The sequence below is a fragment of the Euleptes europaea genome, chromosome 7, assembly GCF_029931775.1.
Source record: "Euleptes europaea isolate rEulEur1 chromosome 7, rEulEur1.hap1, whole genome shotgun sequence".
Lineage (NCBI taxonomy): Eukaryota > Metazoa > Chordata > Lepidosauria > Squamata > Sphaerodactylidae > Euleptes > Euleptes europaea.
In genome coordinates, this window is record NC_079318.1 from 66293067 (window position 1) to 66307615 (window position 14549).

Below are 14549 nucleotides of genomic sequence, written 5' to 3' on the forward strand. Positions count from 1 at the left end.
TCATACTGTGGTTTCAGTTAATCTATGGCTAACTTTGTCATCAAGATAATTTGTACTTTATAGTACATACAGTACGGGCTTACCATAATGTTATTTAGACTACCCATTGCCTTTTATGTTACAAGTTATAATATTCCAAGTATGGAACTGTTATATGCCTATGTGTGTTGGTTGATGAGTAGGGTTGCCAACCTCCAGGAGGTACTATAAAAAGCACATACCAATACTGTAAAGTTCAGTTAGCAAAAAACGGACAGTATTCAGACTCACTACTACTTACAAGAAACAACATTCTATATTATACACAATATACCAGTGCAAAGTGGCAACAATATTATAAAGAATCACACTGATTGTAACACTCAATACCCCCAAAACATAAACACATTACATGAATGACAAACAAACAAACAACTGTGTTAATGGTTCATAGAACTCAGCATAATGACATATAGGTGACAGAAAATGGCCTGGAGAAAATGGTTGCTTTGAGGGTGGGTTCTATGGAATTATACCCCATTGAAGTCACCTCTCTCCAAACCACACCCTTCCCAGGCTCCACCCCCAAAATCTCCCATTATTTCCTAACCTGGATCTGGCAACTCTGGTGGATGCATGTCATGCGAAGTATAAAGACAGTGAATTAAAAACAAACAAAACATATTTTACACTGCATAACTGTGGAAACCATTGATTACGCATATTGTTGTACCAAAAGGATGATCAAGCTTTTTAAAGGTCTTTCTACGGACACAACATGTGTAATTAAAGCCATTAGAGTTATTTTTGCTGTGCTTCATGTCATAGGGAGTTATACTAATACAGCTCATGTAAGAAAGGAACTGCGAGAATTGATCTAGGTCAATGCAGTTAATTCATGGCTTAACAACCAGTCTGATGCACAAGCAACTTTTGCATAATTCAATCAAATAGAATCTACAGGGCTGAAGAATCAACAAATGAAAATAAGATCCCTATTAGTATAATCTATGTTTCCTATCAGCTATCTATGGAACTACACTGCAAGATGTTATTGTTACCATTAAGATGCTCACAGAAAGTTACATATACTGTTCCAATATGTTATGGTGAAAGGCTGGTCCCTGTTCAGATACACAAATCAATGCAACAGGGCCTGGGAGACCCAGGTTCAAATCCTCACTTTGCCATGGAAGCTTGTTGGGTGAGCTTGGGCCAATCACACACTCTCAGCCTAACCTATCTGAGAGAGGTAAGCATGGATAAAATAGAGGAGGGGAGAGTGGTGTAAGCAACATTGGGGCCACATTGGTGAGAAAAGAAGGATATAAATTAAGTAAATAAATAACAGGGGCAGCCATGGCTACAATTTAGACCAGGGGTCCCAACGGGGTGCCTGTGGGCACAATGGTACCTGCCAACACCTTTCCACCAGGTGTTTTAGAAAGTGGACGGGGCCCGGTGGGGCTTTTCCCCAGCAAGGCTTCTGATTGGGAACTGAAAATTTGATTGGCTGCGCAGATTTTAAAAAATGCTGCTTTGGCAGCTACCACAGCACAAGGATCTTCACCATGTGACTGAAGGCAAGCTGTGGCAGTCAGCCATTTTGTGGCTGGCTCCGCCTCCAGTGGCAGCCATTTTGTGATTACACCCACCATGCTGTATCCAAATTTCAAAGGTGCCCGCAGGCTCAAAAAGCTTGGGGACCCCTGATTTAGAGTTCTGAAAAACCAGGGAAGTTTGTGGCTTTGGGGGTACATCTGGATCTAAATAGGCAGCTGCTGTATTTTTTTTTATCAGATTCATTTCATACACCAGCTATACCTACTACTAGAAGGTGGAGACCTGGACACTATCATCCATGATTTTGTGACTTCTGGCCTGGATTACTGTAATACTGTAAATGGAGGGCTGCCCTGGACAAGAGAAAGAGTCCAGTAGCACCTTAAAGACTAATTAAATTTCTGGCAGGCAATGAGCTTTCATGAGTGACAGCTCACTTCTTCAGGTACAGCAAGAATGCGATTCCATCTATCCTTAAATAGAGAATGGTGAATTCTACTGCTATTGACAGAGTAACATGGCTACCCATCGTGTTTAAATTATAAAACAATGGGTGCCTTTAAATGGCAAAAGAAATTTATTTTTGACAAGTGAGACCACTCATCTCAGAACTACTTTGTGCATTTAATATTAAAAAATACTAGGAAAGCATGGGTGCACTGTGTTATTCTTGACTAGTCAATCCAGAAAATGTTAAATTCACTATGTGGCCCCACTGTGCCATGAAAGTTTGCTTGGGCCAGTCACACACTCTCAGTCGAACCTACTTCACAGGGTTGTTGTGAGGATAAAATGGAGGAGAGGAGAATTTTGTAAGCCACTTTGGGTCCCCACTGGAGAGAAATGCAGGCTATAAATATAGTAAATAAATGAACATTTGGTTACACAACAGGATATAGCTATTCATCAGATTATCTTTATTTTATCCATGATAGCATGTTTTTTTTTTCAAATGGAGATATGGCATGGAAAGTCACTTAAATGGATTTGGGTGTTAGACAGATTCATGGATGAGAGGTCCATCAATGACTACTAGCGATGGTGAGTTAAAGGTACCTCCATACACAGAGGCAGCAAATCTTTAAACACAAGTGCTGGGAGACACCATCAGGGAAGGAGTCAGCCTCTGTGCCCTGTCTTTTGGCCTTTCAGAGAAACTTGATGGCATCTGAGTGAAACAGGATGCTAGATGGAGCAGTGCTCCATCTTATATTCTTATGATCTGTCATGCCAAAAATTGACTAAGTGATTACATCCTTTTAATTCTATACCATGCATACTTCAGCCCTTGAAAACAGGCAGACAAAAATGCAGAGACTTAGCATTTGTGGTTGAAGACTTATACTACAAGCTAGTACATCACACACTCTATTCCTGTCCTAAAAAGGTAGTGTAACTCCAGGAAGGGCAAAGGGGGCGTTCTTGGCCTGAAGGGGGGTTAGGAAGCCGCCTAAAAGTGGCTCCGCCCCCAGAACAACCCAGGAATGCCCCCTGGGATGACGACACATGGAGATGCGTCATCAGGACATCTTGCACGCCTCCTGAGGACTTTGCCCTCCCAGCTCAGGAATGGGCTGTAAATATCAGTCCCGATTCTTGTTACACCTTGTTGTTTAAAATCAACAAAGATTGTTCAGTATATGGAGATAATACTGAGCTACCTTACAGGATTGTTGTAAACACCAATATAATGTATGTGAACAGTTAGAAAGCACTATATAAATGACAGATAATATTATTAGTAATTCCACTAATAATATAATAAAGAACAAGCATGGAGATAGTGAAAATAGATTACTGTCTGGAGAAAGGGGTCTATGTACTGCTACGATAAATCAGGATTTAAAGCAATTTAAAAAAATCTGCTTGGTGATCAGCAAAATAATGAGCAACACCCAAGGTGTGATTTAAAAAAACTCATTAACAATGCTTTTACCCACTATGCTATTCGGCTTCATTAAAAAAAAAAAAAAAGACGATTAACCAGAAAACATGGACACATCAGTCATAAAATTCCACGAACGTTAACAGCCAGAAAGCCTTTCTGATTAACTTTTATTCATGAACAGCACTTTTTAAAGATGTTTCAACAAATAATAAACTAGGATTAACAACTCATCCTTCATGCAAACCAAAAATGCACCATTATTCAAATACCCACTACCTTTATTCTGACTATTTTCTCAGCCGCGAGTTAAACCCTATTGAGCTTTCAATTTCACAAAGTCTCAGAATCGCTGTCGAAGAAACACCTTCAGAAATTAAACTACTTTATAGGCAGCAAGAAGCCACGTTCTTAAGCCTAATGAGGACAACAAGTTTCACTTGTCCCCCTACTACTCTATTTTTCCTTTCCCTAATTAGTCACCAGAAATGTAACCTAATCACAGAGTAATTCAAACCTTTGATTAATCAATACAAAAAACGGCTTGCTGCTGTTATGCAATCTACTTTATTTGATACAGTTTTCATTAACAAACGGGAAGCAATGTCTCAGAGTACAGCTCTCAGCAACTCACTGGGAGCTTTACCTTTTACTTAAAGAAATTTTAAGCAGGGTAAAATTGTATATCACAAGAAGAACATTTCCCCTCCTGTGAACAGTTTAAACAGTTTCTTGGAATTGAGATAAAGAACCATTGCCATTACAGTACTTAAAGTCTGGTGCTGGGTTTCTAAGGCTGTGGTCGGGTGCACACTACTCTGGAAGTAAATTCCATTGAAATTGGAGGGACTTGCTTCTAAGGAAACACAAAGAATACTGGGCTGTCCGATCAATAGCTATCCAGCTCAACAAATGGGGTAGGGTTGGGAAATATCTGGAGATTTGGGGGATGGAACCTGAGGAGGGCGAGGTTTGGAGAGGGGAGGGACTTCAATGGGATATAATGCCATAGAGTTCATCTTCCAAAGCAGCCATTTTCTCCAGGTGAACTGATCTCTCTTGCCTGGAGATCAGTTGTAATAGCAGGAGATCTCCAGCTACCACCGGGAGGTTGGCAAGCCTAAGATGCGAGTTCTATTAAAAAGCGTGAATTATACATTTCCAAAATGGTTTATGGGTTTTATATGTATCTAACAGTGATGGGTGGATATAATACCCAGTAAATTACCAATAATCCCGCTCAGAAACCTAGGTCATTTATGCATGGGTACTTGCACTCATGTCTGCCACCCCTCCCATCTCTCTTGGTTGTTCCTTGGAGTTATGCATTTCCATCCATTAGAAGCCAGCCCTCACAAATCCCAGGACTTCTTGTTCCTCTATTAACCCAATTCTTCCACCTTCCCTGAACAGCTCGGGTGAAATCCCCATGCATAAGGCAAAGTGTGGGACACGGAAGCTTGGTTTCTCTCACAGAAAGCACTACAGCCAATTACAAAGCAGCATGTCAAGGGGCGAGGATTCAAATGCTTCCTGCTTCCTCAGAGTTCTTTCTGAGCAGAAGAAAGGCTTTTAAAAATGAGCCTTGGATCCCCCCCCCCAATCCCTTTCAGATAGCTCTGGTTTTTGTTTTGTTCTTAAAATGCTTTTTTTTAATGCAGCAATTGGGTTTGGGGGGCTTTTCTCTCACTACAGCCAATTACAAAACATAAAGTTACAATGCTAAATAAACAATCCTTAGAAATAAATCCTATTATTATGATATATTTATTAATATAGTTGTATCCCTCCTATTCTCTTGTCTGTTGAAACCATTGGGACTTACTTCTGCATGGGCAAGGACAGGATTGTAATCTTAACATATGCAATTTGTGCTGTGGTAGAAACTAGGTTAATATACCCATCAACTACCATCATGAATTAGAGCAAGAATTGGAGAACCTAAATGCATTTTCATATTCCTTTAAGATCAAATACTGTGTTGAAACAAAGAAAAAGCGCCATAGAAGAGGTATTCCCTCAGGAGCTAGTGAAGATACAAGCTTATTCTCTGATATAGTACACTTTCAACAGCATGTGCAAATATATAAAAAGGAGTGATAAAAAAACAGCAGTAGAAAGATGAGCGATAAAGAGCTGATAAATTAAATAGGATGTCAGATGACTGAAAATCTAAGTACTGGACAGTGAAGACAGGAAGTTTACATAATAAAAAGCACACCTACAAATGATGGCTCTTTCTACAGCCAGTGAAATTTGATTAAAAGTGATAAAAGCAAATTACTCAGCCATTACTGACATGCAGCCACTCATGAACATCTTCATCTGGTTATATCAGATCCATTTTAAAGCTGGAAGCATTTCCGATTCTCTTTTGGTAAGAAGGTTATTTCCTTCCTTCTATATTTGTCTGACTGTGTACAGGGCCGGATTTAGGTTTGATGAGGCCCTAAGCTATTAATGGTAATGGGGCCCTTTATATGTCCAGCTGTCCTTTGTTAACAACAAATTGTCGCAGTTTTTTGTGTTGAATATATGCTATATGGTAATTTATGGACCTAATAGGTATCTAAAGCCATTTGCACATAACAAAATATGTATTTTATCAAAGTAGTTGTTGAACGGAAATACAATTTGTTTTTTATCTTATATTTTGGAAATGTACATCCAGTTTTTTTTCCTTTAAATTTTTTAGGGGCCCCCAAGAGAGTGGGGCCCTAAGCTATGTTTAGCTTATACGTAAATCTGGCACTGACTGTGTATATATATCCTGTCCTCTCATAAACTGTCATTTATAGCAGCTTTTGATTCTCATTTCATTTCCCAAAAAGGTAGCAAAAAAATATTTGCTGGCTGTTTCAAAAAAGCAGTTGCAGAAACTAAGAAGCACAGACACCATTTTCCCAAACACCCCAGATAAATAAATTCACTCATACAACAAAAAAAGTTGGCACTGACAACAGGAATTCTTAAAAAAAAAATAGTTAGGAAAACAGGCTCATCCACTTTTCTGTCTTGACGCTTTTTCTCTGATTCGAAACACAACTGAAAACATACCTGCCAAAATATTTTAAAGTTGCATGTAGCCTTTATGTGATTCAGATGGCAATTTTCTAATTCCATTACATAATGCTTTTCATTCTAGTATGAAATTATAAATACACTATGTTTCATTTTCTTTGCCCATTGAAGAACTACACAAATATTTAATATGACTGGAAACAATCTGGTGATATTAATAAATACCTCATCACAATAAGAATCAAGTCCAATTCTCCATTACCCTCATATTAAGAATAAATCCAAATAATCTTTCCTCCCACTCCTCCAGCCAATAATCAAACTCGTAGCAGCCAAATTCAACCAACATGTTAAACCAAAACACTTCACTTTAAAATTATCTAATTCCACTCAGACTGAATAGGATTATACACCCTAATAATACAGCTGATTTGAGCTGTGGGACGAATTTGCAAATACATTTCCTGGAATGAAACCCTCAAGCATAATCCCATGCTAACTTTTCCTTGAAGGAAAAAAAAAAGAAAGAACCAGCTTCCTTTATTCGTCCTATTACCTACACTCTTTACTGTGACACAAATTACTGTTCATCAAAAATGTTCACTTTCTCCAGTGCCCACATCCTTCCAGTCCCCAACATGGCTTTCTGTTCCCTGACGACCACCCCTAGTTTTGTCTTTAAAGTTTTTAAAACATGGTTCCATTGATGTTGAAATGAATGGAGGAAGAAGGGCTGAAATATTTAACAGAAGGTCCAAGGGTGAGCTGTACGAAGGGAAAGCACAGCTGCAAAATTCACCCCTACAGAGGAAATGCCATGCAGTCTCCATCTCTTGGCCTTCCCTTTCACTGAGGGAGAGGCTGGCAGGATAAGGGTGAAGTGGGTTCTTACCTTCGCTGCAGTCCTTCCCGCGGAAGCCCGTTTGAGAGCAGTCACAGACAGCCTGGTCGTTGAGCACAGAACAGACGCCGCCATTGAGACAGACGTCATCCCTGGCGCACAAGTGACTCTGTTCATCATCCAGCCGCACTTCTTGACTCTCCACAGGTGAGGACTGTGTATAGTTGACCCTTACGTCTGTTATCCATCCTTTGAAGGGCTCCCGATCCTTCACGGAAGAGAGTGTTACTTTTAGAGTAGACGAGCGTAGCTCAGGCGGCAGGCCTCCTAGAAACAGGCCACTGAAGACTGTCATGTCCCGCCGCTTGGACTTCACTTCCACCCACTTAGCCTCAGCCTGGTCAATTAGAAGCGTCGTGTTTTTAAAATTGCGGCGGACGACCACTGTGTGCCACAGGTTGTCGTTGACAGCCATGTCAGAGAGCAAGGTGGCAGGCTCAGCGCAGAAGATCGAGAAGCTGAGCTGGAGGCGCCCGCCTTGGGTCAGGATTAGCTCCAAGAAGTCGCAGAAGCCTTCGTCGTCGAAATAAAGGACCAGGCCGCTGGAGCTGCGGGTCTTCATGTTGAAGCTCATCTCACTCTCACAGCAAGCGTTCCACTTCGGGAAGCGAGTCCACTGGCCCTCCGCTCCTGGGAACTCGAGGCCGCTACCGAGCTCGGCCCAGCAGCCCAGGAGCAGTGCCATCCAGAGCAGGAGGCACCCTCCACGCCTGAGGAGCACAGGCCCCATTCTTCGCGGGGTGGGGTGGGGGAAAGGGGGAGGAGGAGGGGGGAGTGGTGGTGGGGGGGTTGGAGCAGACAGGGTAAAATCTTTTTGAGTCACCACTCACACTATATGGTGAACTCTTGTTTTCCTGGTGCACGGCGGAGGAATGTTGTAACCCCCACCCCCACTGGGAGAGGCTCACGTGGGGTATACCCAAGATACAAAAAAAAAAAAAAAGATAAAAGGAAGGAAGAAAATGGTTCAACCACCAGCAAATAAGCAGCCTTGCTAGTGCTGCAAAAGGTCTTCAGAAAATAGAAGGCACAGGTAGATTTGCTTCAGTCATCTGTTTGGCTTCTAAGAAATGAGTGAGTCAGCAGAAACTTTACCATTAAAATCCCATGGCACCAATTTGGAAAGGAGACGGGGTGGGAAACACGCGAATGCAGGAAGGCCAGCAAACCACCTAGGCAATTTCCAAATGGATCCACAAACGCAGCATTTGATCAATATCCCAGCAAATGTGGAATCAGTATCCCAGTGCATGTAGAACTCATGTTACCCAACAGCTGTATTCTCCCCGGGGTTTCCTTCAGCTTTCACAGGAAGCAATCCTCTCTTCCCAGGACTGATCCTCTCATCAGATCATGGACTGCCTGGCATGCAACAGACCAGAAGATTCTTTGCCTCTTTCCCAGTGGGGCTGAAATCCAGAAGCTGTCAAACAGCTCGGAATCTATTTGCTGCACAAAGCCTCACGGCTCCTCTTTTGCTTTCTGACACGAGGCCCAAAATTAAGAAGATCCCAGGGTTCGATTTTGGAGAGTTGGTGCCGAACACTTTTTAAAACAATAATGCCATCTGTAAAGATTTTTTAAAAAACAGAAACAAAATTACATTCTCAACCTTGCAGACTGCTTCACAGGTAAGTAACTAGAGGCTGTGAAAGGGGCCAAGGGTAACGGCGGCTGTAAATATAACCAGAGGCAATTCAGGTTCCCCAGCAGCCACAGAACTAAACCTACATGCTTAATGCCCTCTGCTGAAAACAAGCCTTTCGTGACAAAGCTCATATAAGTTAAACCAGCTGGTCACAGTTTTTGACTTCCCAATATGTTTGTTTGCAGCAGTTGTTTTGGATACCAAATTCAGTGATAACGCCTTCCTTTGAAATAGAACTTGTCATCACACAAAAGGGGACATTTTAAAAAGGCGTTACATGTTTATTGCCTTTTGGATATCCTCAAACTAAATTCATAGTGGACATAAATCTACATCTACTGCATTATTCTGGAATATTATTGCATGCTATGTACCTGATTTCCACCCCCACCCCCAATATATATTTTTTTTAAAAATGTAAAATAGATGAAATCCCAACAGGAGCAAGCACATAGTGGATTTCCACAGCATAATGACTTTTATGCTTTTCTTGACCAGATAATTTAGGGTTGCGAACTCCAGGCTGGGAAATTCCTGGAGGTTTTGGGGTGGAGCTTCGGGAGGGTGGGGTTTGGGGAAGGGAGGGACCTCAGCAGGGCCCTAATACCATAGTGTCCACTCTTCAAAGCTGCCATTTTCTCTAGGGTGACTGATCTCTGCCATCAGGAAATCAATTGTAATTCTGGTAGCTGTCCAGGTCCCACCTGGAGGTTGGCAACCCCACCAGAGATGCACGCCAGCACACACGCACACACATTCTACCTTTAGCAGCTGATGCCCTACAGATTATAGGTAAACTAGTCTCATATTATTGTAAAGCATGTAGGATAAGGATCTTCATCTTTAATCCCAATTATATATTGATATATCTCTTTATAGAAATATATTCCAACTATATCCGTCTATCTACACAACATTAAAAACTCTACCTCCCCCCCCACATAGGTTAAGACACATCCCTTCTTCTCTTCCTCCTCGATTGTTTCTAACAGTACCTTTATCTTAATGAATAATGCCAAGTGACTAATTCCTTTCTAGTCACTGAAGGCATCCACCCGCGACCACTGTACCACTTCAGTTCCAGTTGTCAACCAGCAGAATTCAGGAACAAGGAACAGCAATTCAACAGCCGCCTCAAGGCAGCAGCAATTGCAGAGCTCAACGTTCCCGAGGCGGCGTTCAGACAATCGAACGTCATCTTTCCGAAATGCCCCCAGGATCTCAGCTACCCCCCCCCCCCGCGCGCGCGCCTCGCCTGTAATTTGCATTGTATTGTAACCTGGAGCATTTCTGTTTGGAATCACGAAGGGGCAAAACGGCTTGATCTCGTGCACCGGTTGGTGCAATAGCATCTCTTGCCATTGGTGGTGCGGGTTAACGTTTCGGAAAACGCTGCCGCGGTTTAATAAAGGCTTTGCAACCTCTCGACGAGGCGCTCGGTCCACTTTAATACCTTGCAACTTTCGCGAGGGAGGGCGCGCGCGCCAGCTTGGGGCCATTCCTCGGTGCAATTTTTGCATTATTCTATTTCGCTTCGTGCATTGCAATACCTGGCAGTTTCCAGGGAACAGACGAGGGGAGGCGGCTGGCGGGGGCGACGTTGTGGAATTTGTATTTGGGTTTTTTTTTGGTGCATTAGGGTTGCCAACCTCCAGGTCACAGCAGAAGCTCTCCTGCTATTACAACTGATCCCCTGCCGATAGAGATGAGTTCACCTGGAGAAAATGGCCAGTTTGGACTCTATGGCATTGAAGTCCCTCCCCTCCCCAAACCCTGCCCTCCTCAGGCTCCGCCCCCAAACTCTCCCGTCGATAGCGAAGAGGGACCTTGCAACCGTATGGTGCACTCGTAATGGGTTTGCAAGCCCCGAGTAAGGGAACGGGGCGAGGAACGATAAACAGCGGCAGGACGACGGAAGGGACGGGCCGCATTTGGAGCCGGGGCCTCAAAAAAGACCACCTGCCTAACCGGGGAAACCAACGGAGGCTCTTCCGCCTCCGGACTTCTTTTCCCCAAAGAGATGCTGCGGCGTGGTGTGGGGATGGATCTGCGAGGGGCCGAGGAAGGCGCCTCCTGCAGACATCGCGTCTTTCCGTCTGCACTGTAGGGCAGTGGTCCTCAGCCTTTTGGGCTCCGTTCCCCCCTTTCACCATTGACCAGAATATAACCCCCCCTCCCCAAGACAGTCTAACTCAAATAACTCCAAAAACAAATTACAGTTTTGCAGATTGCACATAATCTACAGGACATCACATTTTGCTGAGCAGCGGTCCCAATTCTAGAAAGAATTCCCCCCTTGTTGGGAACCCATGCTGTAGGGTGTAATTCGCGGCTGCGTTTAGAAACCCCTGGAAGATTGCTGGGATTTTCTGTCCAGACAGAGGCAAACTGCTGGGGCTGGGCGTGGGGGCAGAACTGTTCCCACACGGGCTCAACGCTCCAAAAAACAGACGAGGGGGGTTTCCTTTCCTGTCCGGCCATCTGTGCAGGGGAGGTCTGGCCTTGGGCTCGCCGCTGTCTCGATGCCCACATTGCCCCCCTCCGGATCCCCCAATCAGCCCTCGAGGCAGAGTGCTGAGCCTTCGGATGGGGAAAACGTGACTCGAGGGAGAGAGCGGAGAAGCCAAGGCAAAACCTCCCCTGCGTAAACGGCCCCTGCCTCTTTAAGCGAGGGGGCCACTCTGCTCGGCCAGGGCGGCGGGAAGGGAAGGGAAGCCCCCCGCCCCCTCAGCCAGCCAATCCCGAAGAGACGTCCGCGAAACACGCCGCCGGCCCCTCGCGCTCATCTGGCCAGAGCGAGGCGGCGGCCGGAGCCGGAGGGGCGCCAGCCAGCCTCCCGGCGGGTGTCCGCGGCGGCCGGGAAGGCGGCGGGGGGGATTTATGGCACCGCATTGAGCCGGCGAGCAGGGCCCGTCAGCTCTCCCCCCTCCCCACAAGTCGGCTCCGCCTCCCGGGCAGCTGGCGAGGCTCTGCGGCCGGTGCCCGCCAACTCCCCGCCTGCCCCTCGCCCCCGGGGAGCTCCACGCCGCCCTCCCGCCCAGCGCCGCCCGGGCTGTCCCCTTTCCCTCTCCCCAGACCCGGCAAACAGCAGGGAGGCGGCCGAAGGGGAAAGGGGACGGCAGGAGGGCTGGGGCTGGCGTGGCCGAGGGGCCGGGGTTCGTCTGCGCGCGAGAGGGGCGGAGGCCGGGCTGGAGCCGCCCGCGCCGGATCGGACCACTGACTCGGGGCGGGGGGGGGCGGCTCGAAACTGGAAGGAACTCGGCAAGGCCCGGCCCTGGCCCCTCCTAGCCCTGCCCTTCGAGAGCCTTGGAAGTGATCCTGGGACCTGCCGCGTTCCAAACGTGTCCGGGCTGTGAGTCGCACAGCCCCTTGCTCCCAAATGTATGCGAACGTCCTAAGCCGCGTTCGCAGCGGGTCGCCGTGTTAGTCTGCCTGCAGTGGTAGAAAAGGGCAAGGGTCCGGGAGCCCCTTCAAGACTCGCAAGAATATTTTCTGGCAGGGTGGGAGCTTTCGTGAGCCACAGCTCACTTCTTCAGATACAGCTAGGATGTGGATCCATCTGTCACAAGGTTGATGGATTTCCATTCTGCACGGCTAAGTGTGGTGCCTTCCGTGAAGATAATTCACAGTGGGTCGCCGTGTTAGTCTGTCTGCAGTAGTAGAAAAGGGCAAGAGTCCAGGAGCACCTTCAAGACTAACAAGAATATTTTCTGCTAGGGTATGAGCTTTCCTGTGGCTCAGGAAAGCTCATACCCTAGCAGAAAATATTCTTGTTAGTCTTGAAGGTGCTCCTGGACTCTTGCCCTTTTCTACTATCGTAAGTCACGGTACCACATACCGAGGGTGAAAACGCATGGGAGCTTTGGCCTTGGGTTTGCCGCGCTCTCAATGCAAGTTTTCCCCAGCCAGATTCTCAAAACTCAACAATAACCGCCCCCCCCCCCGCAGAGTTTTGAGGGTTCCGAGGGGGAAAATGTGCATCTAGAACGGCGAACCCAGGGCAAATTGTCTCTCTGCTAGAATCTCTCCCCCCACCCCCAAGTCTCAAGCAAGGATCTTCCAGTCCTTCACACTGGAGATGCGAGGGGCTGAACTGGGATCTTCTCCATGCAAAACAAGGGCTTCCACTGAACTGGGGTCCCTCCCCACTGCTGGGGGTGTGTTCGGTGGGGAAATGCTAAAGAGATGGAATGAATTCATAAGAACTCTGCAAAAAGGGGGGTTAATTCATTCCATATGAGACAGGGCTGCAGGGGGGAAGTTATTTATGTGTGAAAGAATCTGATTGAATATTGAATAATAAGTAGGGGTGCTGGTGAGTATGTATATTACTTAAGATTGATTACTTGTATGTGTGCTTAGCTGTGTGGGAATGAGAGAGAATTACAGGAAGGGATTAATTTGTGTGCCTCTGCATGAGACAGGGAAAACGACAAAGGGTTGGATGCGTCTGTGTGTTTTGTGTCAGTGGTGCAAGGGGAACATTAATTTTGTGTGGGACAGGGAACTAATTTAGCTCTCAAATTCTCTATCTATGCCATACTGTGAGATAACATGGTAAGATGTTGCATGCATGGAGAGAGGTGTGTGTCTATGGTGAATGACACGCAGTGGGAGCAAGTGTTACGTGAGGTTTGCTGAAGGTGTACAGAATGAAGATTTTATGTCTTTGGGGGGAAAGGGGGGGTCAGTGAACATGATCTTAACGATGGTACCCAGACATGTGATAACGTGACTGGGAAAGAGATGGTATTTGTGGGCATCACTAGTCAGAAGAGTGGGGAAGCATTATGGGAAAAATGTGGAAAGTGTTGCATTGTTATCTGGGTGAACTGTGGGGTCAGTAACAGAAGTGTTGCAAAGACCATGTATGATGTAAGTGTGTAATGTTTGCATGTAATTAAGTGTAACTCGTTATAATGGGTCATAGTGGATGGATGTAAGGGTGCAATGTAGATACTGGCCTGAGAAAGCTGGCTGAAGGACTGGAGGGGTCACTGTGTCCAAGACTTTGAATTCGAGAATGCATGACATATGGAGAAGGGGGGTGTGTGTGTGTGTGTGTGTGTGCGCGCAGGTCGTAGGAGGAAAATTCACTGAAGGAATATAAAGCACATCTGGAGGGATCAAAAGTAAAAAGTGAAAGGAAACCTGTGTCTGAGGCAGTGACTCCATATGAGGGCAAGGGCTGGTTGAGACCACTGTGAGAAGCTGATCGTCTGCACAATATGATTGTGTGCACACAAGAAAGGAAATGAGGTGTTCCTGAGGCCTTGACAGTATGTGAAAGTTCCTTGAGTCACAGCCATCCAGTTTGTGACTTTAGTGGGAGTTTCTGCTGCTCTGTGTGTGGATATAGTAACCATACTGGGAATAGATGGGGGGTATGTCTCTCAAGCCAAAAGAGGCAGGGATATGCTACTTAGCTATTGATCAGTTAATAGGTATTCACTGATTGGTTTAACTGTATGGTTACAGTTAAGTGCTATAATAAATTAATCTCCTGTAGTCTTGCTGTGTGAGATTTTGAGGTAATTCTTGTACAAAATGAG

General features: G+C 45.4%; 1 protein-coding gene across 26 annotated transcripts in view; it reads right to left on the minus strand.

Annotated features, from left to right (window-relative positions):
- NRXN1 (neurexin 1) overlaps window positions 1–8276 on the minus strand; it is a 1090355-nt gene extending 1082079 nt beyond the window's left edge. For all 26 annotated transcript variants that reach the window (XM_056853804.1, XM_056853802.1, XM_056853800.1 and 23 more), the window contains exon 1: window positions 7341–8276. In XM_056853804.1, coding sequence (XP_056709782.1) covers window positions 7341–8079 — 739 coding nt within the window. In that variant the 5' untranslated portion in view covers window positions 8080–8276. The remainder of the gene's footprint in view (window positions 1–7340) is intronic.
- Window positions 8277–14549: the final 6273 nt, after the last annotated feature.